We start from the raw sequence: 21,906 nt of genomic DNA on the forward strand, positions 1-21,906 counted from the left end.
AGATTGCTATCATTGAGACCTCTTTCTCATTTCGAAACAAAGCCATGAACCAGATACCAAACATCAACACAGACCAACACCTCTCACAAGAAAAGAAACCCTCAAATGAAACCATGAAAGACTTAACTAGATTATCTTGACTGCACCTACGTGCATCTCCACTTCCTACACAAAGAGTTCCCGCTGACACTGGCCAGCTCTCAGTTCTGGTTTGTATTTCTTTCCCTCTCAAACATCACCAGTGCCAAAGAAGAATTTTATCTCCAAAATCTTCCAACTGATCTATTCTAAAATCATGCATCTAAACATGAGGAAGCTGAGGATATAGTATCAGAACACAAAAAACACTGCTCATGGTCTTTTATGACAACCAGTTTGTTTGAGGATAGGTAAGCAGCAAGGGGGGAAATGTGATTATGGTTTCTAATCCAGAGATAACTCTATGGAAGAAAATAAGTCAGCTAAGTGCAGGAACCCAGAGCTTACCAGAAAGCAAGTAGCTTTATCCTTCTAAACCCCAAGAAGCTGACATGTGACAGATTCAGACTGCTACAAATTGCAGCTTTAAACACATTAAAAGATAGAAGAGATGTAAGAAAATGGTTCAGATTAGACAGAGGAAAGGTGTTATTAACAGCTTGTCTGTAAGCAGCTAGACCACATAAACATGTTGACTGCTATGAAAGTGCCAGTGCCTGAAAAGAGAAGGCTTAGAAGAAGGAGGTAAGAGGTAGAACAGAGAAGTCAGCCCAAGCATGCTGGAGAAAGATGAGTGCATCGGTCAGGTCATCTGAGGATACTCCAGAAGTATCTGAGACATTCTGGCAGAAGGACAAACACCAGTACCTCAGATGTAAGAACTTACAGGCATCTGAATAACACTCTGTGGAAAAAGTCCACTTTGGTACAAAAGACTATGCCAGGCCCTCTAAAACAGCAAGAGTAAAGCAAGCTCCTCAGTTCTGCAGGAGCAGGGCGGGGAAGAGCCATCATTCAGATACTTCAGCACTGTCTGAAAGCCTGATAGCTGCCTGGGGCTGGCTGTGGCCCTGGCACAAGCCATGCAGTGACACCTGCCAGTGGGCATGCCCCTGGCAGCAGCTGCTGCTCCAGCTGCCAGCCAGGAGACACTCACAGCCCCGGCTCCTGACCTGCACTGAGGCGAGAAAGCTTCCTCCCCTCTTACCCCAGCCCACCGCTCTGCACCGAGTCCTCATTGTGCCTCTGCACACACGTGCACACTCCCACCCTCTGTTTGGAGCATTTACATTGGTTTTATACTAATTATCATCAATAAAAGTTAAAAATATCTCAGGTGTTTGTTTATTATCAGAATGTCAGCTTTGAAGAACAGGAGAAGGTGCAATACAGATGCAGGGTGGACTAACTTTAACGGGCTGCAACGAACTGCATCAGAACCACGTTTCATTTGAAGGACTCTTGTTCTCTGCTCTTTTTGTGGACATATTACTCCCAGGTCAGTTAGCCAAACTGGCTGTACATGTGGCACCAGGGCTAAGTGAGTGGCTCATTTATTTGCAGAGGAATGTCATTTCCTAAGCCACTCCTCTTAGCTTCTTTGCAGGTGGAAACTTCACAAACTGAGGGTTTAGTTCTGTCCTGTCTGCCCTGGGAAGTTTTAACTTCATGGTAAAAGCCTTATTAACAACAGAAACACTCCAGCTAGTATTTCTGGATTTCAGAACTACTCAAGTGACAAGGTCCAGCCTCTATACAGAACACACATAAGCTTTACAGTTCTGTAGACAACATCCAGCACTGGCTGTTCCCTACAAGCCTCGTGGTTTCCTGGCAAGCCCTGGTATAAGGGACGGTAACACAGGTGGTTTTGGGTTGGTTTGAGGAGAAATGGCCAGTAGTAAAAACTGTAAGTAATTTTAGGAAACACATGAAACCATCTTACAATTTTCAGAGTAATTTTAAGTTCAGGATCAGTACTGGAAAAAATAAAATCAAGCACATATTTATTTTCACAATGTAAAAATCCACATCATTAAACCACCTCACGTATTAAAAGCAACAGTGTGGAAAATCAGCTTTAACAGAGGATTACAGCCTCCTCAAATGAAACATCGAGATGGGGAACAGATGTTCCAAAGTTTGGAGGTTAAACCTATTTGTGTATTTGACTTTTAAAAGTGTTACATGCTGGTTAGAATAGAAGCCATTCCCATCGAGGTGAAAAGTGGATTTTAAGAAAGGAAAAGTGATGCACTATGTGCAGCTTTATTCTCAAACAGAAATGTCATGAAATCACACCTTGCACAGCTTCTTCCTCACCCTTTCTCAGTGGAAGTGCTTGGGGAGAGTGGCATATTTGCTTCCCTTGCACTTAGCCCCACAATATCCCCTGCTTTGGAGCTCTCTCAAGTTACTGGTGCTCTGACACAGAGTTGATTCTTAGTTTCATCACTTCACTTGTTTCCTCATCATTAGCCTAGCATAGAAATAGCCATGTCATGAGCCAGGGCATTAAGTGTTTCTTGCAAGTTGTCTACACATTGTTCTCATTCTGAGAGTCTCTCCTGAAAACCCATCCCACTCCAATTTGAGGGCTACATCACATTTACCTGCAGAGTATCGTTCCAACGTTCTCCAGGTCTTGGCTTGAAAGGTGCGCTCCCGTCTCTCGTAACAAATTAATCACGTCTATGCGCCTTTACAAAAGGAACAGAAGAAAACAGAGGAAGTGTCTCGACAGGTAGGGTTACACAAACAGTCAGTGAAAGTGCTTGCATGATGTTTGCCACCAGCACAGAACAAATGACTCTTTCTCCACGGTGACAGATTTAGTAAACAGATCTGTGGTCCGTATCAAAAATCATTCACATACTAAGCTCATGGCAGTGTGAAGCTCAGCGCTGAAAACGAGAGGGATGCACCCTCTTCAAAGAGGTTTTATTTCCTTTACCTTAGTGACAGCTGAACACTTGAAATATTAGTGAATGAAATACATGCAAAGAGTGAGGGCATTTATTGCACAGCATCATTCCTGTCTGTTACAGAATGCAACACCCGTATGCATCAGTCTAAAACAAAACTTCTGTTTCGCAGAGAAGTGATGAATCTTTAGGTTGATGTGGAAGCTAATCAGGTTTGCAGGTTAGCTGGTTAGCATTCTTAGGAACCTCTCACAAAAGCACACCTTTCCTTAATCCCCTCCTGCCAATACTTTTATGACTTATTTCCATTTGGAGTCTTAGGAGGTCTTTCCTGTCCTTACCTTTGAGATAAAGGGACAAATAGATATTAAAACACTCCAAGCTGACTTCTATATCTTAGATGCTTGACAAAGTCTGTAGAAAAGGCCTGTCTCTAAAACTACTGTTGTGGGTAGAAAAATAACACAACAGATGAAAAGTGTGCAGTTTTTTCCTTCAGAAAGCACACGATGACACCAGTAGACCAGGAATGGTTTCACAGCTCTTATTTTGAATAAGTTTCTATACTGTAACACTTCAAAATAAAGATTTAGGTACCTCATTGTAACAGGAAAGATCTGGGTTTTCCCAACTCATTATCTAAAAATTCACCTGTATTATTTAAAACCAAAAATAATCCTATATCCATGTCCTGCTGAATCATTTGGATTTTCTTGGAGGCAGCCATGGGCTTTTCCATTTTAGAACTGGACTCAACTGCTTATCTGATCCCTCTCCTTCTTTTTAGGAAGCTCCATGTGAATGAGATGTTACTTTACAGTTATCCACATTAAGCTCATGTAAGCATTTCATCTTCATTAAGATCTTAATTTATAAACTAAACAAAGAACTGTAGAGGAACCATTTTGCTTTTCCAAACATAAGTTATTTAACCCACCAGACAGATTTCTTCAATTTGTGCTTTGTTTCAACTGACAGCCAGAAAAAACATCCAACCTTTCTTTATTTCATGGCAAAACATTGCTGGAACAGAACATGCTGCAAGGTTGTTCAGTTATCTGAAGTGTTTTCTCAGGTAGGCCCATAACGACATGGCCAGTCATCCACAAGCATCTCCTTGAGCCAGCAAATCATGCCATGGCTTCCTATGTTTCAATCTGTAGTGAAGAACTTATTCTACATGTATGAATTTTAGTTCAGTCTTAAGCAAAACTGTAATTAGCTGAAAATACATTTTACCTAAAATAGATCCAATCATAACATCTTTGTTCACTTAAGCTCACATTGGCTGCTGAGCTAAACATGGGCAGTGTCTGCTTACTCTCCAACAACTGCCCTGGAGCATTCCTCATTTGCCACATTCTACTTGAAGTCACAGCACGAAACTAGCACTTCTTAAAACAAAAGCTATGCTATGGGACAGCACTAAAAGATAAAGGCAGTAAAACATGTAACCTTGTGTAGTTGCTCCCCCTGTGAAGTCTGTATCTCTGGATTCCTGCAAGGAGCCAGGCTCTTCTCTTCCCCTATTCTATTTACTCCTCCTTGGTAGTGAGATTCCCTCCAGAAAACACTTCATGTCCCACCTATGCTACACAGCCATCACTACTGTGAGTGGGGCTATAGAAACCTTTCATCCAGATACAGTTTCAGGGGCATTTACTCCTCACATTTAATAGAACAAATCTAAATGAGGAAAAAAAAGTAGCTGGAAATAAATCTTTAAGCATCAAAACTTTACAACATTTACAATATTGTATTTACAATAAATGCTTATAAAAAACCCCATATTTTAATAGAAGTACAATGTCCCCATGGCTGGGAATAACTCAAAATGACATCTCATGATAGGGTGGGAAGAAGAGGACATGTTGTGTACCCCTGCTCGTTTAGAGAAGGGAAAGGAAGAATAGGGACAAATAGTAATGCACAACTTCAGTGTTAAATTTAGTACTGAGACTATGAAGAGCACATCATCCAAGACAACATACTGATCATCTCTCACATCCCCATCACTCAGCAAGAAAACTACGTGGGCAGTAAGTCCCACTACAGCTTGTTCCTACTTGCACCCAAACACTATTTACATTCTGCAGAGACTGAAGGCCTGTGCAGAGTACTACTTCTGCTGTCTTGTACCCACCACAAGAGCATTACTCATGTTTCAAGAGGCTGGCTGTGAATTTTCTGATACTGTTCTGCACATGAGAGGTCTTTGTCTTCAGAAGTTGTTTCTTTAGGTGCTGCTCTCCTGCAGCTTTACAAAAGCCTCACACAAGGGTCACAGTTTTGCTGAAGTTCATCTGATGCCGTGAGCCCTGAACTTCTTAAGAACAGTTCCAGTTGAGATTCCCATTCCAGGATGACAAAACTAAGAGCAGAGCAACTGCTGGACAACGAAAGTTCAAGGTGTAAAGGGAAGACCAACATCATCATCTTTGCCTGGGGTGCACAGCAGCTTGTCCAGTCTAGCTCCAATTGATTAGCAAACCCACAAGGAGCTATTGTCACCTGTGAACAGCTGCCAGCCCTCCCCTTTTCTCAGTGTGCTCTGTTACTGGACCAGGGCTCTTGGTCAGACATAGCTCATAAAAACAATGCTGTTTTGCATATGTCCTGAAGTTACCCTTTTGATACTACCACTGTCATTCATCTGCTCTCTGAAGCAAAAAACAAAGGCAAAAAGCGTTTCTAGTCTCTCCTCCCTACTAGATTCCATTATTGATAAGACTAGAGTAAAAAACCAAATGTATCCTAACATTTTAATGGATTAAGAGCAAAACAAATGACTCAGAGTGGCCTTTGACATTCACTGCTGCGAGTGAAGTCCGAGTTCAAGTTAAAGCCATTTGAACTTTTACCAGGGCTCTGGATTCACAGCAATCAAGGTGCTGTACAGTATGTATCATCATCTCAGACCTTGACTTGGCAGACACTCATGAAAGGTGAATCAACTTCAAAAGGGATGAATCACACATGTGAAATTAACACACATGTAAGAGTTTGTAGGACTGGGGCCTTAGGGTACACACCTTCCACCAACTCTCTTTAAAGAAATGCAAGTGTAATGTATATCCAAACTTGACTGGCTTCATTCTTTTTCATGCTTGCTCCCCTAGCAACTGGAATGGTTATGGCAGGATCAGCTTAGTTTCACTTGCTCGGCTTTTCTGGACAGTATCACTGGGAATTTTCTGCTCAAACACAGTAAGGACAGGCTCCAGCGCACTTCTGGAGGTAGTGGTGGTTAGATTTCCACTCTGCCTTAGATTTCCTGAAGTAATGTAAATGTAACCTTGCAAAGTATCAAGTATTTAAATTCATATTTACGTGGGAGGTAATTTTACTGCCTCTAATCTGATGTTCTCACACAGCACTGTATGAGCAACTCCCCATTTTCAACCTTTTACCACTGCTCTACAAGTAAATGGAAGTGCTTTTACTATACAAAACGTACACAACTTTTATTCAAGACATTTTCCTGCACAGAGAAGTTCTGTTATTAAAGAAATATTATTCTATTGTTTAGAAAATGAATTATCCCTTGAGGGTACTCTGAGAAATTAAAGGAATGCTACTAATTTTGATATGTCAAGCAAGTAGCCTAAATTAAGTGCTCTGTTTAGCCTCACGCATGAAGTGAAGGAGCCTACATGCAAATTGCAGGGTTACAAATGAAAGAGAGGAAATGCAGTAGTTTGTATCTTATTTAGAAAGAGACTCCACATTTTACGATCTAAAGAAACAAAGGAAAGAGTCACTTAAAGTAAAACCATTTAAGAGACGGTCATTGCTGTAGATCGAGTCGCTGCTTTAGCAGCTGACAGCGCTACATTAAGAAGCTTTTAAGAAGAGACATAACTCCTGATCATCTTTACAAATTATTACATGGGAAAGAGAGATCAGTCATGGTTACAGAGCCCTGGCCCAGGCTGCCCAGAGGGGTTGTGGAGACTCCTTCCTTGGAGGTCTTCAAGAGCCGCCTGGACATGTTTCTGTGTGACCTGACCTAGGTGACCCTGCTTCTGCAGGGGGGTTGGACTGGATGATCTCTAAAGGTCCCTTCCAACCCCTACCACTGCATGACTCTATGAAAAGATGATGTAAGTCTGCACACTAGGTTAAGCCACTGAGAAACGTGACATAAAAAAACTGGAAGGAAGCTATTTTTAAGAGGATGGATGCTGAACTGCAGTTAAATGCCAACAAAACGATATTAATTCTCAGAAAACGGGATTAAGCTGATGCAACGTTCGGGAAAACTGGGAAAGTTACAATATTAAACAGTTTAAAGCACTGAGGGCTCATTGAGATCAGTTTTTCCCCTTCCCTCTCTGCCACTTTGCATCCCACATCAGGATAATCTCTTCACTTCCAGCACGCAGCTGTTTAATAAATAGAATTTAAATGTTTCTGCAGCAGAAACCTTTTCAGTGGGTGTCTAATTACACACATATACAGCTGCCTGATCGTTCCCATTTTGCTTTACGTGCTTATCAGTGTGAAAAGCTCACAGCACACCGTAAACACACATTTGCGAGCTCAGCTCCAAGTCAACTCTTCCTCTCGTTCCAACATCAGAAACAAAAAGAGAAACTGAAAATGGTTATGGAGCAGTTTCCTTTTACAACTTGCTATATCAAAAAAAAAACGGGTGTGTAGTTTTAAAGAGCTTAAGAGTCATAGTAGGAGTCTAATATAGGAGTGGCAATGCTGAGGAATCCAAACAACAAGCTCATGTGAAATTCCTCAGGCGGTAGATGGGTGCGGTGAAAAAAAGAGTAGGTGCCTGATTTGCAGGAACATCTAATGGTATCTAATGCTTTAGCATTTTCTCACATTGGACTGGAGCCACCTCTGTTCAACTGCGAGGTTATTTGTTTGATTTGCTGTTGGGCTTGTTTTTGCTTTAAGACTTTTAAGGGTTTGCCACTTATATATTGAGGAGATAAAGCAACAGCTGTGACGCCGTAAGGGACCAAGCAGTAGTTACAGCAACGGCACAGCGTGGCCACGCAGGACTTCAAGTCTCAAGTTAATAGAACCTGGTGAGTTTTCTACATATGGTCTTGGAGAGATAAAAAGCCTTCAAGTTATTCCTGCAGCCCATGCAAAACCAGGACTGTCAGACCTCCCAGGCAGCTTCCAGCCTGACAGACCAGGTGAACTTGTCAGCATTAAAAAGCTATAGGAACATCTGGGGACAGACATCCATGAAGATGATGAAAGTTCCATTATTCCAAGCTCCTCTATGGAAAAAAAAGAGAAAGGCTTTTCTCCTGCCATCACACAGACTGAATAAGAGATAAGGAGCTGAAAGTGGATCAAAGAAACAAGAAGAAATTAAGGCATGCAGCTTCTAACACGTTAGAAGACCAATGGCTCTGCGAATCCTCAGGCTGTATAAACTGGTTAAAAGTTACATGTGATAACTGATAAATTCTGTGTTCTGTGCTATGGCCATTCCTTAGGACTATACAACGTGGAAGAGACCAGTAAGTCGCATGTCCGTGACTACCGTTCAAGAACTGCTGACATCCAGAAGAGCAGGAAGAGGAAATCCACAAAGCAGGTAGAGCCATGCAACCAGCCCATTTAATTATGAGTGGGTGGAAGGGAAAAAATCAAGAAACCAGTCACCCAACAAGAGACTTGGGAAAGCACTGGTGGAAGGGAAAGATTAAAACATGTCAACCTACCGGCAGTCTGGTCTTGAAGAGAAAGGGGAAGGCAGAAAGAGAATAGATGGTTCTTTGGTCCTGCACTCTCACTTCTGACAGGCAAAAGGAGTGATCAGTTTGGCTCTGTTTTAGAAGGAAGCCTCAAAACAGAGAGGAGTCCTGAAATCACGGACAAAATCTTGGTGGGAAGGCAGCAATAAGTTACCTTATGCTAAAAGGCCTGAGGACTGGAGGACAGATAATGTCACTCCAGTCTGCAAACAGGGCAAGAAAGACGACCTGGGAAACTACAGGCTGGTCAGCCTCACCTCCATCCCTGGAAAGGTGATCAACAACTCATGTTGTTAATAAACATATGAAGGAAAAGATGGTTATTGGGGGAGTCTACACGGATTGACCAAGGAGAAATCCTGTCTGACCAACCTGATGCCTTCTGTGAGGGCATGACTGCCCGGCTAGATGAGGGAAGAGCAGCAGATGTCATCTACCTTGACTTCAGCAAGGCTTTTGACACTGTCTCCCACAACATCCTCGTCAGAAAGCTCAGGCAGCATGGCTTGGATGAGTGGACAGTGAGGTGGATGGAGAGCTGGCTGAATGACAGAGCCCAGAGGGTGGTGATCAATGGCACAGAGTCGAGTTGGAGGCCTGTGGCCAGTGGAGTTCCACAGGGATGGGTTCTGGGGCCAGTCTTGTTCAACATCAGCAACCTGGATGAGGGGACAGAGTGTATCCTCAGCAAGTTCCCTGCTGGCACCAAACTGGGAGCACTGGCTGATTCACCAGAGGCTGTGGTGCCATTCAGCAGGATCTCGACCAGCTTGAGAGTTGGGCAGAGAGGAACCTCATGAGGTTCAACAAGGGCAAGTGCAGAGTCCTCCACCTTGAGAGAAACAACCCCATACACCAGCACAGACTGGGGATTGACCTGCTGGGGAGCAACTCTGCAGAGAGAGACCTGGGAGTGCTGGTTGACTCCGGGAGCTCATTAATAGTTACAAATATCTCAATGGTGGGTGTCAGGAGGTTGGGGCAGCACTTTTTTTCTGTTGTACCTGGTGACAGGACAAGGGGTGATGGGATGAAGCTGGAACACACAAAGTTCCATTTAAACATAAGGAAAAACTATTTCAGTGTTGAGGTGAGGGAGCCCTGGCACAGGCTGCCCAGGGAGGGTGTGGAGGCTCCTTCCTCGGAGGTCTTCAAAACCTGCCTGTGCTGGAGTCACCGTGCCCGGAGGGGTTTCAGAGACGGGTGGATGCTGCACCGAGGGAAAGGGGCCGGTGGTTGATAGGGCTGGGACAAAGGCTGGACTCAATCTTAAAGGTCTCTTCCAGCTGAAACAATTCTATGATTCTGAGATTTCATATTATTTTTCAAAAAACTTTTAATTTAGGCTAGTCACATCCTTTGAAATGAAGCTGGTTCCTGTCATTTTAGCTGCTGTCATTTACACACAACTGCTCAGACAAAACCAGACCAAAACACAGAGATGGCCTCTTAGTCCAAAATGATTAAAGGTTTACAAACCTCCCATGGCATGGTGTATAATTATATTGTTACCTGAACTTGATGGCATTCATCAGAGGGGTAGATCCGTATCTGTCTCGGGCATAAACAGTTGCTCCAGATGTCAACAAATACTCAACTAATGGGAAATGCCCTTCAGAGGCTGCAATATGAAGTGGAGTTCGGCCATCGTAGTCCCCACAGCTCAAGTTTCCACCCTGCAAGAGGACAGATCCTTCACATGCTAAAAAGATAATGGCTGTCCATGAAGCTGTTGTTACAACAGTAGATGCATACATTACATTTTAATCCTGCTATCAAAATGTTAAGCTGGTCAAATTTAAACCTGTAGTGTCATTTTAGCATCAGTAAAGGTCACCTTCTGCATGTGCCACCCTCTACAAGTCTACTCTTCAGAGCCCCTTCAGATATGCTCTTTATTGCAGCACACCATACAGTAGCTTTGTGCCTGTAGTCTGCTCATTTTACTTGTCTTAATTTTAAGATATATGTATCCATTCTTGAGGCCCATTCTCAAAGTCTCAAGACAGGGTAAATCAAGGCAAAGAGAAGCAAAAATAAAGATGAAGGAGATGATACAAGGAAATGTTTGTATCTTTTTTTAAGGTATAACCCAAGATAGAGCTCCAAGGAGAGAGAAAAATCCTGACTTAGCACTGCACTGTTTTGCTTAAATATAACCAAACCTGGATGCTATGAATATGCATAAAGTTAAGCGAAAGAGCACAAGCCATTTTAAAGTGTTCCAAAGGTAGCAGATAAGAACCTGTATTTTAATCTACCTGTAGTTTCCCAGTTCAAAAGCAAATGTAAACAGCTGAGACCCAGATAGGGGAAAGAACACACCAGTTCTGAAAGACAAAAGAGTGAGAAGCCTAGAAACCAATTTCCCATTACCATTTCTGCGATGGCTTTTAGAGCGTCTACGTCACCCAGCTTAGCTGCAGCACAAGCCAAAGGTGGAATTAATGCATCTCTTATGGCTTCTAACTCCTGAGAAACAAATAAAAAGAAACATTTATTATCAGCCTCACCTCTTACACAATTGATGTCCAAGTCATAAATACACTGCCCTCGCTTCCATGTAAAGTTTCCACGTTAGTCATTTGGTTATTTAAAACTGGTAGCATTTAGTTCTTGGAAGGAACAAAGTCTTGTGTTTGTTTTACATTTTGTCAGTCTCATATCCAGGAAGATTTATGTTCCTCTCTGGCAATGCTACAATTAACCTGATATCTATACACACCATTGAAAGCACACACACTAATTACCATCTCTGTACTGCCACAGTTACACAGCACTACAACGAAAGAAACAGTGCTGGTAGGAGCTGGAAAAGATCATATAGCACAGTCTCAAGACTGGATCAACTTTACTCATGTGATTCCTCAGATATTTGTGTCACCTGTACTTCCAAACTTTCACTGGCAAGCCCCATGGGCCCCTTAAATATCCTCCCACTCTTACTAAAGAAGAGCCATGCATTCAGCCTTCATTAGCTACCAAAAATCCCATCCTCCCTGAAACCAAGCCAAGAGAAAAGCAAATACTTGTATCTTACAGCCAATACTACATTTGCTGATTTTCCAGTCAGGAGGAAATCATATAAAGCACCACAAATGACACTTGTGGAGTGTTTCCTTAGTATCAGCCTTCTATGACTGCATGGGCAATTAAGCTGTTTTACCCATTGTTATTTAGATTGCTCCAAATTGTCAGTACACTCCACCACAAAAACACAAAGCACTTTTTCATATCATTGATACCCTGAATTACAGTGACCGTCTGAGGCTTTGTTATTGCCACCAGCCAGCCAAGAAAATACACTCAAGATGGGGCTACAAAGAGGAAACAAAAAAAAGTTCAGATGTTTTTAATTAAGACTATTTTAATGTTATGCTTGTCATTGTGTCCTTTCTCCCTAACCCAGCTGGTTAGCTGGGACACTCAGTACTAAAAAAACCATAAAAGCTCCAGTGTTCCATTTTTCTTTCAGCTTTGCTGCTCCTCTTTAAGATAAGTTCATTTAACTGAGTTTACAGCTTCACATGAATTCAATTTTAAATCTCCAAGTATATACCTCCTTGCTGCTGATGCTTAGAGATTTGGCAATCACTTGAATAAACTTGCTATCTCTCAGAGAGATCTTGGCTCCTGTGGGTACAACAGTCATTTCTCCTCGTAGATTCTCACTCAGCATCTGAAAAGCAAGCAATCAAATCCTTTGTTAGCAGAGGAGAAATATGGTAGTAGTCTAATAAAAAATACTTAGGATCAAGTTAGAAAATTGTTTGGAGGAATTATGGAAACTAATTGAAAGTACACAAAAGATTAAAGAAATAGTTACTGTCCCGTCAAGGCTCCAAGTTTAAAAAGACAAAGGGGGGGGAAAAAAGGGACAGGCAAATAAAACTGTCTTCCCAAGCACAGAAACCAAAACAAGCACATAACAAAACACCCCAATTTTTAGAGTGTGCAGACAACAGTTCCCTAGTGGGGTAGGCTGCAGTCTACTTAAAACCAGAGAGACAGTGAGTAATTAGCAGAGTGAGGCTGAAGACTAGAATACTCTGAAATGTTGCCTAATACCACTGACTCGGTACCTAAGCATCAAAACAAAGCTCAGCTCTGCCTGTGGACAGGCCTGTGTCTCAGTGGATTTTCAAACAGCTTAAAATGTGGCTGTAGAGCCAGCTTTGAACGCTGAGGGTCTACATGAGTACCAGTGATTCAATATTAAGGCAGGCATGTAAGTTTGCAAGAAAGGTGTATCCAATACAACCAGGGAAAAAAAGCAGCAAGCCATAAAATAAACACAAGTCAGCCAATTCCTGTGTAGCAAGTGCTTGAACATGGCAATAAAGAAAATACTCCAAAAGACAGGTTATGGGAAAAGTGGAGAAGAGAGGGAGAAGCCAGTCATTCAGAAAAAGCAACTGGTTTCCTCAGTTCTGACAGATTTCCATACTGGCGCTCTTTCACGAAGGGTTGCTGGTGCAGCTATAAAGCACATCGTTACTGCAACGAGAGCTTTAAAGAGCAGGATTGTGAAAGTTCGAAAGAAACAGATGTGATGTTGGAAGGAGGAATGCCCCAGGTTTACTTCTGTCTAGGCATGCCCTTTATTAAAGAAAAATACCACCACCCCATGCGCTTCCAGCTGTCTGCTGGAAGAGTCCCACGTACATGTAACTCAGAGGATACCGAGTGCTTTGGCTCACTTTTAGAGTCTGACAGGTTTGAGATGATTGCTTTGCACAGGTAACCTTAGCAATTGGCACCTGTGCTACATGCACCCAGTGCAAAACCTTACATGTCTTCTTCAGTCCTCCCAGCTCTGTGCCGTTTGCATGTGTCTGGGGGCACATTCTTTGCTTCCTTGTGTTGAAAGAAAAACCTAAAATAACCACGCCAGCTTCAGGAGAGCTTCCGTCCCTCGGGAGACTATTGTTTGGTGATATGTTTAGCTCAAGATATTGCCACAGACAACATAATTTCCAGGCTTTCTTCTTCTCCTGGTCTCTGCCACTCATTCCTGCCCAGGCAACGAAGCACGCTGCTCCCTCAGCTGTGCCAACACAATTGTTTGTGGGTCTGTACAATGAGTCAAGTGAGGAAGCCAATCATGCTTCAAGAAATTGCAACATTGATTTTGTTTTTCAGACCATATAAAGGATGTCCCAGCATCACCACACAAAACCAGTGTAGCACATTCAGCACATGAAGATGCAGGAGTAGTAGCTTGTGCCAATGGTACCTAAAACATCCTATCACTGAGTCCTCACCTGAGTAAGTCAGCTCTCTCCTATCAGCAAACTGGATCTCAAACTAAGTTTTAACTCACACACCTAGGCAGGAAGCCAGCCAGGAAAGCTTCTCCCATCCCAATTCTAATAATCCTCTGTGCAAGATGATTCAAGTCTGCATTAAAAAACCAGGCTAGTATATGTAAGTTCCAGGGTCAGTGAGTGTACCACAGAAGCAGCAGCAAAGAGCCTGGGTTTCTAAAGTACGGTATACACAAACACATGCAATACCACATCTCAAGGATGCCCTTGCACAGAGTATGCTCTTGTCATCCTCACTGATGAAGCACATAGCTCCTCCTCCTCTTTTTTCAGCACCAGTGCTTTAGCAAACAACTGAAAGCTCAGAGCCTGAAACTGGTTTCCAAGCACAATAAGTGGTACTTCCAGCCACTCCACTCATGACCATAGGTACCCAAATACCTTTATCTCAAAAGCTGCTGCTGTCTTCAGGTTATTTACCATGAAATAATCAAATTTGCTTGTTTTAATGAAAACAAAACACCATCACAAGATGCACATGTGCATGCAGTGCTTAAGTCTCCACAGTGACTCATCATCATGCCATCTCCTAAAGTGTCAGGATTATGACTTCACTACATACAAGCACAGAAACACACGCATTCCTGCAGAATGCTGCTCCTCACCTAACTCACTGCTATATGTTCCTTGTAGATAATTAAAATGCCACTATTAATTAAGCCCCAATGAACAGTACAACACTGTTAAAGGGGTTATGACTTTAAAAATCAGTTACAATTGGTTATTAGAAGAGTCCTCTGGGTTTTAATGTATTTATAAAGTGTATGTCCTCTTGGAGAAATAAGACCTAACACTGTCATGAATAATGGTGTAAAGGAGGAAGCTGTAGGCAATACTTACTTTCAGAATTAGGTTTGCATGAATGAGTCTTGAATGAGATCTTTACCACACTAAGATCGACGACAAGATCTTTGCCGACTTCAACAGGGTTAGGATTTTGTCTTCCATATGAATTTCCACATATGCCTTTTAGGACAGAAATGTCCAAGGCAGACTATTACCATTTAAAGATGGCCTTTTTGTGGCTCAGTCGTGATTCTCACCTGACTTATGCAGAGGATTCTTTCTCAATCTATGTACATTCATTTGCCTAACAGTATTTTCCTTAAGGAAAAAAAAACCCCTAAACTAAAAAAGAAAAGCAACATGATGGTCACATTATGGCTCTGGAACCAATTGCTTTTAAATGCAACAAAAGCTCAAAGCATTCAGCTAAGCAGAGGTTAGCACATTAAGATGAAAAAGTTGAAGCCTTTCAAGGTCACACTGAAATATTTACCTGTCTCTTCTCCTCCCAGCTAAGCTTACTCTTGCTGAGTATGTATGACAGTTTAGTTAGGGCTGCTTCTGGTGTCATATCACCTCCAGGAATTACTCCAACATCAGCGAGAGTCTGAATAAAAAGGAGCAATGATTCCAATTAGCATTCAGATATACCTGCGTGTACAGAAAGGGTGTATGAGTGAGGAGTAGCTCCACAGAATACAGCATGCAGCCCTGACACCACTCTCCTGCTCCTCCTACTGCCACTGTAACTTCTGTGATTTCAGCTATCAAATACCAAACAAATACTAGAGCCAGCTGAATATAGATGACTTTTCCTTTATATTCCTTTTCATGCGGTAACACTGAAGAATTCAACCAGACGCTTGCCACGGTCACCTACTATGCTAAAAGGGAAAGGTTACAGGTCCATATCAGCTATCTGCAGAGTTGTCAGATTCCCTTTATTGAAAAGCTGCAGTTACTCTCTTTTAACCCAGTGGCATTTTCAACATTGCCAAGTAGGCTGTTCTCACACAGACATATTTACCATTCTTTTATGGGGCATTGCTTTGGATGAATTCCAGCACTGCAGTGTGCTCACAGCAGGAGTGTTTTCAGATCCTTTCAGGCTGCACTAGCAGCCTATGATTTAGAACACACAACTAAAATACGTAATTTATACAGTTCTGATGAGAACAACTGAAAAAGATAACCTTTTCAACTTCTCTTTCTGGTAGTTAAGAAAAAAAACACCCCAGCTATCTGAACCAAAGCAAAAAGCAGAAAGATCTTTGCAGCAGGCCCCATAAATATACAGCAATAACAGAGGAGATTCCAGACCTCTTGTCACTATATCATACCTGGGCAAATACTTGGGCTTTTCTAAACCACAGATCCATCATCTTTGCCTAAACGTGATGTCTCACAGTGAAGCATCTTGCAGTAGGTTCTCTGCACACCACTTTACTTTTTAATAGCTTTTACATAAACTGCAGCTTGGAAACTTCTTGTGGTTTAACCAATGTTTTTTGCAAGATACAGACACTTAATCAGCTCATTAACCACCTCCAAATAATTAACATTACAGCAGCTTTCCAACATTCACCCATGGTAGTTGACAACCATTGAGTAGTTCCTTATGAAACAGAGAAGGCGATGAAAGAACAAGCATGAACTAATTTTGTAGGACTTGTCTCTGTCAGTGTTCTCCTCAAAAGATGCCAAGAAAACAGGGCTGCTTCCATCAACAGATGCTGAAGCAACATAACTCATGCTCCATATAAAAAGTGTAAGCCAGAAGTGAATACATTTCCACAAAGCCTTACAGTGGTTCAGTAAGATCTGAGCAGAACCCTTCAATTCAGTGTATCAGTGGTGGATCAGAGTGAAAAAAGCCATTTTAGAGGTGCCTACTTCAAGAATGTTTTAACCAGAGCATAGAAAAGGGTTTTTTCTTCCACACATTTTAGCAGTTCATTTCAAGCAGGTCACATAAAAGCCAGGCTTCATGTTTATGTTGTTTTGCCAATGTAAGTTTGGCGTCTTTTATTGACTTATGAGCTTCTTTCCTTCTGTGGGAACTATTCTGTGTGATCCACATATTCCTGTCACATTTGCTACAGAGCATGGGGGCTTTGCAAAAGTTAATACTTAATGGAGGGGTTTTGAGAAGTTATGCCCAAGTTTTACCGACACCCAAACAACTGCCCACGTCAGAAAACACCAAGTTTGGATACTGAAGAAGTGGAATGAAACTCTTATGATCTCCTTTTCTTTCCCCTCAAAACAGACTCTGTGTTCTTGAGGCAAATATAACCTAAAGCTGTGTCAAAAGCATTGTTAAAGGAGGTAGGTTTCAGCACCAGACTAGAGGATCTAGGCTCGCCTTACAGTTGCTGAAAAGGCTGGCTCTGCTAGACGAGTGGCTGCTCCCAACAAAACCAGGTGTCTAAAACAGGGGAATGAGTCACCCTCTGGCAGTGCTTCTTGGCTATTTAATGGCTACTCTTTTTATAAAGGCCAGTTAAACCAGCTTCCTTCCCACTACAACATGCAACACTCACTCATAAGGCTTTGAGCTCTTATTAGTTCCAGTGATGTCATGTCTTAATGCACAATTGAGAAAGTCACTATAAAATGCCCAGAATATTAACAGAACCTACACAAAGCCTGCTTATTTAAGCTAGCCTTCATGGGTTAAATACATTTTCATTCTGCAAGACAGACACTTCCTCATACACTGTCCTCCAGTCTCTCACTGGAATCAGTTGCACTGCCAGTCAGACGGAAAACTGGGATGGATTTGGGACATTGCTTGGATTTGCATGCTCTCTGGATGCTCTTACATTGTACCTAAGTAATGCTAACCTATCAAATACTACTTTATTTGATCATCTCATCCCTCATGTTCTAGCTCAGTGGAATCCCCTTGGGAGAGATACTACCAATTTAAAGCAAGATATCCTGGAGTATAGCATACAACAGCAGAAAGGAATCATTACTTTGGGATTTCAGCTGACCGTTTTGACCAGTCAGAGTAGGAGGAACAGGATTTTGTTTGCTGATACATATTTAAATGCTTCCATCTTAAGACTTTTCTGACACAGTTATGAGCAGTATCTTTAGAAATGAACCAATCTAGTTTTATACACCGGGATATAATCAAATTGCATCAGGAGGATGTTTCTTTTATGCAGCATCAGAGTCTGAAGTCATTGCATGACCCTCACCTGCCCTGTTGCATAGACTGTTTTAACAGCCCCTCGTAAGCACTGTGTACAGTTCAGAATCACCACTTTTCGTTCAGTTGCTTTCTTCAGTTCTTCCAGCAAATCTTCTCTGCTGTTTGGGGCATTGCCACTTCCATAAGTTTCAAGTACAATGCCTTCAATTGGAGGCTGAAGAAATGCTTTTACCTGTTTAAGAAGACAACACGAGAGACAGATAAGAGATGTGTGTTTAAGTCACCAAGGTTTTCACATAAGGCACAGTGTTTTTAAACCAGCCTGTTCCTGCTGCAGTCCTTCTGTGCTCCCCTTTTGCAATAACTGGAAATGTAGAATGAGCTTTCAAAAGATGAGAGTTTCACTCTTTAGCTTTCTTCAAAATTCCTAGAGGGATGGATTTTAAACTAAACTCTTTCCTACAGTCATGACCTCAGCGTGAAAAAGGACGCTATTGTTCAAGTTCTGTTAACAGGCTATACTGTTGCACCAGGGCAGAACAAAGGGGTGGCCTTACACTTACCAAATCAATGCAGTACTATTAGTTGATATTAGAACCCCCTACCCTTGCCCAGATTTGTTACTTTGGCAAAGAGTTTTGTTAACAAATGTCTGCCTAGAAAGTAAGCGTCACACCTTTCAGGAAAGAACATTCTAACAAAGCCTGAGTTTTTTTGAACTCAAAAACTCGATTGATTTAACCCAAGGCAGGAAAAAAAAACCCAAAGGAGGTACTAATTCATTGTAGGCCAACTATTAACAATACAGCTGCAGTGGCTCACTATAAGAAGATGCCTAGCAAAGTCCTCTTCCTAGAAAGATGTATTTTAAACAACCTAGATGTTTCCTTGCTGATCACATATGCTAAATGCAACACACTGTAAGCCCCCATGAGGCTAACTATGCAGTTGGAGTTTTATTGCAAATATACCACCCCTCTGCCTTTCCATCTGTTCATATTCAGCTTAAAAGAATGGTGATATAATTGAGAAGAGCTGCTTCAACTACTGGATTCAATTTAAGGTGGCAACAGCCACAAAAGACCCGTCAATTTAATGGCACTAGTATTAGACAAAAATTTAAAGGCAAATCCACCTAAAACCACTGTTCTGCAGAATAATTTCTAAAGGGAAAAAATAATCCTACTTCTCATCTTCAGCTCTGTGTGAATGCTGAGGGTCACATAAACCATCAATGTGACAAAGAAAATGAAGCTTAAGGAAGTGTGAGTTGTGGAAATCATCACACTCCCCTCCACCCACCATACTGTGTATCTCGGACAAGATATCCATTCATATGCCTCAATATGCAGCAAGAGAGCATTTCCACAGTCACTGCAGCCTGCACATGACCTAGCTATGAGCCCTAATTTTAAGTTTTAGAGCCCAGATGGTTTAGACAAAAGATATTTGAAAAGCTGTTTAAAGTTTGTTACGTGAAAGTTGTCTTTGAATGCTCTGATAGTCCAAGAAGCAGTTATCAGAAGACAGACCCCTTCCCTTCCCAGCCCCAACTACTGCTACAACAATGTAGCTTCCCTACTTCAGCTAACCAATCAAGTATTTAAGCATCACTTCAACTACTTCTCAACCGAAGTGGTGACACTCACAGCAGCAGCAGTGATTCCTGGGAAGAGTCGCAGGAGACCGACATTCCTGTTCATATTGGTATGAACTCGAAATTTCTTTGTGGTATTGGCTCTCCACACTGTTTCCCAGTTTACTGTTAATATTAAATTTAAAAGGTCATTTCTCTTTCAGACATAACATTAAGTACACATGCAGCACTTCATACTTACAACATTTGTCTTTAAAACTGTTTCTTAGGTAGGAGATTCATGAATGTACTTTTGAAAAGAGAAGCAAAAGGCCCATTTAAGAAAGCAGCCATAGCAGCTGACTCAACACACCTTATTTATTAGGTACCACAAAATGTTTTCAAGGTCACATCCAGATCAAGCTCAACTCGGTTATATTTTAGCTTTAAGTCCAAAATAGCCTAGATTCCAAGATAGATCAGTATTACTCATCGATATTTGCCAGGAAGGCCAATGGCATCCTAGGGTGCATCAAGAAGAGTGTGGGCAGCAGGTTGAGGGAGGTTCTGCTCCCCCTCTGCTCTGCCCTGGTGAGGCCTCATCTGGAGTCCTGTGTCCAGTTCTGGGCTCCCCAGCTCCAGAGGGACAGGGAAGTGCTGGAGAGAGGCCAGTGCAGGGCCATCAAGATGATCAGGGAACTGAAGCATCTTCCTTATGAGGAAACACTGTGGGACCTGGGGCTGTTTAGTCTGGAGAAGAGGAGACTGAGGGGGGAGCTCATTAATAGTTACAAATATCTAAATGATGGGTGTCAGGAGATTGGGGCAGCAATTTTTTTCTGTTGTATCTAGTGACAGGACAAGGGGTGATGGGATGAAGGTGGAATACAAAAAGTTCCATTTAAACACTGGGAAAAACTGTTTGAGTGCTGAGGTGAGGGAGCCCTGGCCCAGGCTGCCCAGGGAGGGTGTGGAGGCTCCTGCTCTGAAGGTTTCAAACCCGTCTGGACACGTTCCCGTGTGACCTGATCTACGCAGGACTTGCTTTGGCAGGGGGGTTAGACTGGATGATCTCTAAAGATCCCTTCCAACCCTCCCATTCTGTGAGTCTATGAATATTTTAAGTGGGTACTTGCCAAGAAGATATTTAACATGTTCCCTTCGATTTAGTTTTGCATTTTATAGCAAAGACTTCCCAAATGGGTGTTTTGGTTCAATGCCCATTGATGAACAGGATGATCATCAGACACAAAGACTGTATATCTCTTCTATTTCCTCTCCAAAAGAGGAGTCTGACAGCTAAAGCATTTGAGTACTAGACCTGATGGGTTCACGATGCCCTGTCAGTGCCAACTCTCCCAGTTGGGAGTGCTCAGAAAGCCTCGGCATGCCGGTCTAGCGTTGGTGAGGGATTTCCTCATCTTGCACTGACCTGAAGTTCATTGTTGTGTAGTTGGCCTGTAACCAGCCTGGATTCGTGTTTAGAAAACAGACCTTCATCTTCCCAGACATAAGAGATGACAAATGCAGTTACTGTTGCTGCTAATCACCTCCAGAGTTTATTAAGTAGTTACTAACGATTAAATAAAATAGCAAGGATTCAATTATCTCTGATTATACATTTAGAGCCAGAAGCCAGCTGTTTAACTAATAGTTTGTTTGTGCTGCATTATTAGAAGTCAAGTCATGCATTATTGATTTCAAAATTTTACTACTTCAGTGTAGGAGCATTGGAAGCGCTGATGGCTCCTGCAAGGCCGGGGAAGAGGTTTAACAAACAGCAGTAAACAGCTCAGAGCATCACGCTTCAGTGAAAGTAGACCAATGCCACAAAGCTACCAGTTTCCTCATCCTGATTTAAGCTTTTTAGACTTTGGAGATGTTCCCAAGCAGCAAGATAGAGAAAAGATCCATATGGATGACACTGAGTTTAACAAGCTTTCCCTTCCTGTTGCTGTGCCTCGTCAGCAACTAGAGCCTCTGTATGTTCCATCAAAAAAGATAACCACAAGTCATTTAACAGGTCCCAAGCAGTTGCCTTGGCGTTATGCTTGTCCAAGCACCTGAGCACATGGATTCCTTATGCTTTGGGAATGGGACAATAGAAATATATTGACCATTTCTACAGTTTCTTCCTTTGTGCTTAGCCAGCCAACACAGTTCTGAAACCACCTCGTTGGATTTAGTAGTTAGCCAGGTAGCTCTCAAAGATCAACATGAGCTTTCTAGAGCAAGTTAGACACCTGCAAGAGGTACCTGGGTGAGTGCAGAGAGCTGTGCATTTGTTCTGCTTGAGGTTCATCAGCCCAGCTAACAACACTCACCCACGAGCACTGTGCTTCAAGAAGCAGCAGTATTTAGCAATAAAACCAATCCTTTCAACCCTTTAACACAGATTAATTCTTTAAAAGCAGCCTTC

At 42.1% G+C, this 21,906-nt stretch overlaps 1 protein-coding gene across 3 annotated transcripts in view; it reads right to left on the minus strand.

The window, feature by feature from the left end:
• The window catches only part of ASPG (asparaginase), a 49,866-nt gene that overhangs the window by 7,512 nt on the left and 20,448 nt on the right, over window positions 1-21,906 (minus strand). For all 3 annotated transcript variants that reach the window (XM_061998565.1, XM_061998566.1, XM_061998567.1), the window contains 7 exons: window positions 19,561-19,673; window positions 17,958-18,143; window positions 15,242-15,355; window positions 12,195-12,314; window positions 11,012-11,107; window positions 10,148-10,311; window positions 2,592-2,678 (listed from right to left, as the gene is read on the minus strand). In XM_061998565.1, coding sequence (XP_061854549.1) covers window positions 2,592-2,678; window positions 10,148-10,311; window positions 11,012-11,107; window positions 12,195-12,314; window positions 15,242-15,355; window positions 17,958-18,143; window positions 19,561-19,673 — 880 coding nt within the window. The remainder of the gene's footprint in view (window positions 1-2,591; window positions 2,679-10,147; window positions 10,312-11,011; window positions 11,108-12,194; window positions 12,315-15,241; window positions 15,356-17,957; window positions 18,144-19,560; window positions 19,674-21,906) is intronic.

The sequence above is a fragment of the Colius striatus genome, chromosome 6, assembly GCF_028858725.1.
Source record: "Colius striatus isolate bColStr4 chromosome 6, bColStr4.1.hap1, whole genome shotgun sequence".
Taxonomy (NCBI): domain Eukaryota; kingdom Metazoa; phylum Chordata; class Aves; order Coliiformes; family Coliidae; genus Colius; species Colius striatus.